The sequence below is a fragment of the Solanum verrucosum genome, unplaced genomic scaffold (genome assembly GCF_900185275.1).
Source record: "Solanum verrucosum unplaced genomic scaffold, falcon-dt-bn FXZP01000199.1, whole genome shotgun sequence".
Taxonomy (NCBI): Eukaryota; Viridiplantae; Streptophyta; class Magnoliopsida; order Solanales; family Solanaceae; genus Solanum; species Solanum verrucosum.
The window spans coordinates 1,003,183-1,006,598 of NW_026020049.1; the positions used below are offsets into that span (position 1 = coordinate 1,003,183).

The 3,416-nt window shown below is 37.4% G+C and overlaps 1 protein-coding gene across 1 annotated transcript; it reads left to right on the forward strand.

Annotated features, from left to right (window-relative positions):
- The first annotated feature begins 2,109 nt into the window (after nucleotides 1–2,109).
- On the forward strand, nucleotides 2,110–3,416 carry LOC125823111 (uncharacterized). Its single transcript, XM_049502535.1, has 2 exons — nucleotides 2,110–3,031; nucleotides 3,382–3,416. The coding sequence occupies exons 1-2, from the start codon at nucleotides 2,110–2,112 to the stop codon at nucleotides 3,414–3,416; spliced, it is 957 nt and encodes a 318-aa protein (XP_049358492.1).

Consider the following 3,416-nt stretch of genomic DNA (forward strand, 5'->3'; position numbering starts at 1 on the left):
CTTAAGGAAGATCGCATTTGCATATAGACATCTATATTTTGTATAAACCTTGGGACTTGTACATATTCTATGTGTTGTATATTTACATGGGATTTTGAGGGATAATTTGATCATGTCACCATGAGTTGTAATATAAATATGGCTATATGTTTTGTTCTTTTTGGATGTGTAAACCCACTTGTAATATCCTAAATGTACTAGTACTTTATGAATGCTTGTGTGAAGGATGAGCAGGCTGATTTCGGTACTCGGAAGCTTGTAATATTCTTGTTATTTCATCCTTGAGTGTGAGGATAATATATATACATGAAAAGCTCGTCGGTTATTTGCTCAAATTACTTTTCGGAGGTCATTATGCATCTAATCCCTCTACTAGATTAAAATCAATATGGCCATAGTTAACCTCTTTTAAATGTCGCAAGTATTTAATTAGATTTCTTGTTTAAGTGGTAGTATCCTTTCGAAAGGGTTGCTACATATTCTTTTTTCAGATTCTCCACCATATACTTAACAATTCTCAAACCCAGAATTCGAGAGCGCAACTTCTCACTACGAGTTTGCATCAGCACCTGTATAGATAATGTGAGCAGTCGAAATCTCTTTTTTGAAAAACTACATGGTTTTTGAAGCACATCAAAAGAACAAATGAATAATCTAAGTAGGAAGAGACACAGGTAGGGTAGAAGGCGTGTAAACGCCAAAAAATAAACAACTACCACTTCATGCATTTATCCAATTTGGCAAGGTCACAACTAGTAATGAATCAGGTGCAAATTGCAATGAAGAGGAGAATTTGATGATTAAACAGAATTGAGAAACTATACCTAAAATATTGCCAGGATGAGCAAGCAGACTCAAATTTATTTGGTAACTCCCACAACATAGAAGCATGGGTTTACCTTGCCCTTCATATTGTATTTAGTACTATTCTCAAATGCGATAAATGAACTAACCAACTGAAGAATAAGATTTTGGATGCCATTAGTTCAAACGAATTGCATAGAAGAAAATTTTTTGTATCTTATAGCGGCCCAACTGACATGATACAACCCACTTAGCTCAGCAGAGTTCATTAAGAGAAGTACCGAATTGATCTTAGATATCAGCTGGAGAGGACAACAAGAAATCATAAACAGAATCTATAGTTCGTCTCATTCTCCTCAACAGAGAGATTCCGAGGGAGTCATTATGGTAGGAGTTTATATAGATAAATATACATGAAACATATTTAATCCCAGGAATTTATCCACTGTGATCATAAAACTGAAAATAGATAATAGTAAGCAATAAACATTGTAAAAGTAAATTTAGTAGTCACCTCATGGTTTAGCGGCTTCCAGAGGAGGTCAGAACCAGCAGTTACAGCCATCCGACCAACACATGCAACTAATAAATCATCAACTTCTTCCACTGATGGCACATTGGGGTATTGCATCAGCGCAACTGGTGGGTCTGTTACAAGCTGCAACACTATCGGTTTTAAAAGAACCTAATGAAACACAGAATGTCAGTCGAATAAGGGAACTACAAAACAGTTGGAAATTCTTATGGCACTTTCATCTGTACAGCTACAAGAACCTTACTTCTGCTCATACAACCTTTATTGAGTACAACACACTTTTTACACCTTATATGACCAATCACATTTTCAATTTTTGCTTGTATGCAGAGCAACTTGCATCCAGCAAAATCATAAATCAAAATTAAGACAAACAATGCTGGAAGAAACAAATAACCACTGACATCACCCAACTAAAGTACCTACTCTGACATTTACGATAAACCTCTGTTTCAGTTAAATTTGTAACAAACAGGAGATTCTTATGAATCCCCCAGCCACCCTAACCCACATACACAAGCAACAAAGGATCAAAAGTTGTAGAACTTTAACAGAACATATCCCTAAGTCTGTATATCAAGATTCATTGTTGAGTAAGAAAATATAACAAGATATGCTATAGGATATGTTAAGATATGATGTATTTAACTACATAACTTTACTTAGCTTATTAGGCATAAAATTGATTATGTGTCGTTTTTATAAATGGAAAAATCGTGAAGCCAAACTCTGCAGATCCAATCTTCATGCAGTGGGAAAGGTGTGATGACATGGTGACCTCTTGGATTTTAAATTCTCTATCACCAGATCTGCGAGATAGCTTGCAATATGTCAATAATGCTAAGGAGCTTTGGGAGGAGTTGGAGGATAGATATGACCAAACTAATGGCTGCAAACTCTATCAACTACAGAAGGAGATAAATGACCTTGTGCAAGGTAATTTGGATGTCACTGGTTACTATACTAAGATGAAGAAGTTATGGGAAGAAATGAACACTCTTGATATCAATTCTCAATGCACTTGTGTGTGTATTTGTGGTGGAAAAACTAAGATGCATAAGGCTGAGCAAGATAGAAGACTTATACATTTTTTGATGGGCCTAAATGAGATGTATACTGCTGTACGTGGAAACATCCTCATGATGTCTGATCTACCAACTATGGCACAAGCATTTGCCATTTTGTCACAGGAGGAAAGGCAAAGGGAAATGAAGCCTCCTAGTCACATGGCCTTGGAATCCACCTCTCTAAATGCATCTGTGTCACCACAATACAATGCAGGATCCAAAGGCTTTAATACGAACTACAATAGAGGAGGTACAGGCAGAGGTGCAAGCAGTTCCAATAACAGCAGTTCTAATACTTTCAGGGGAAATTCCAGTACTGGGAACAGGTCAAATTTGTTCTGTGAGTACTGCAAACGAATTGGACACACTAAGGATAGGTGCTATAAGCTTCATGGTTATCCAACCAACACAAAAGCTCCAAGAGGAAAGGGCTCAGGATCTGCAGCAAATGTGCATGCCTCTGAGGATGATAGAGGCCAGTGTGAGGAAACTACTGAGCAGGAAAGACAAATTCCATTGAACCTGTCCAAAAGTCAGTATGAGCGGCTACTTAATCTACTTGGAACTCTGCAAGTTGGATCTGATTGCTCAGGAAGCATGGCAGGTGGATCAGTGAACCTAGCAGGTATACTTGCTTGCTATTCTTCTATAAATGAGATAGGTGATTTGTCATGTAAATGTATTAGATTAACTGCTGGCTCTTGGATCATAGATTCAGGAGCATCACACCACATGACTTACACAAAAGATGCCCTTACAAACCTTAGAACACTACCCTATCCTTTCCTCATTACATTACCAAATGGATACAAGGTTAAAGTGACTGAAATTGGTGATGTTTGTTTGACTTCTACACTGACTTTGTACAAAGTTTTGTTTATACCTAGCTTCAAGTTCAATTTGATATCTGTTCACTGTTTAGCTCTTCAACTCAAGGGAATAGTTAGCTTTAACAGCTCTTCTTGTTTACTGCAGGGCCCTTCTCTGAAGAGCCCTCTGGCACTTGGTAA

Coding starts and splice junctions, on each gene's coding strand:
- LOC125823111 (XM_049502535.1), top strand. CDS start 2,110: ATGGTGACCTCTTGGATTTTAAATTCTCTATCACCAGATCTGCGAGAT. Junction 3,032..3,381: donor TGGATCAGTGAACCTAGCAG/GTATACTTGCTT, acceptor TGTTTACTGCAG/GGCCCTTCTCTGAAGAGCCC.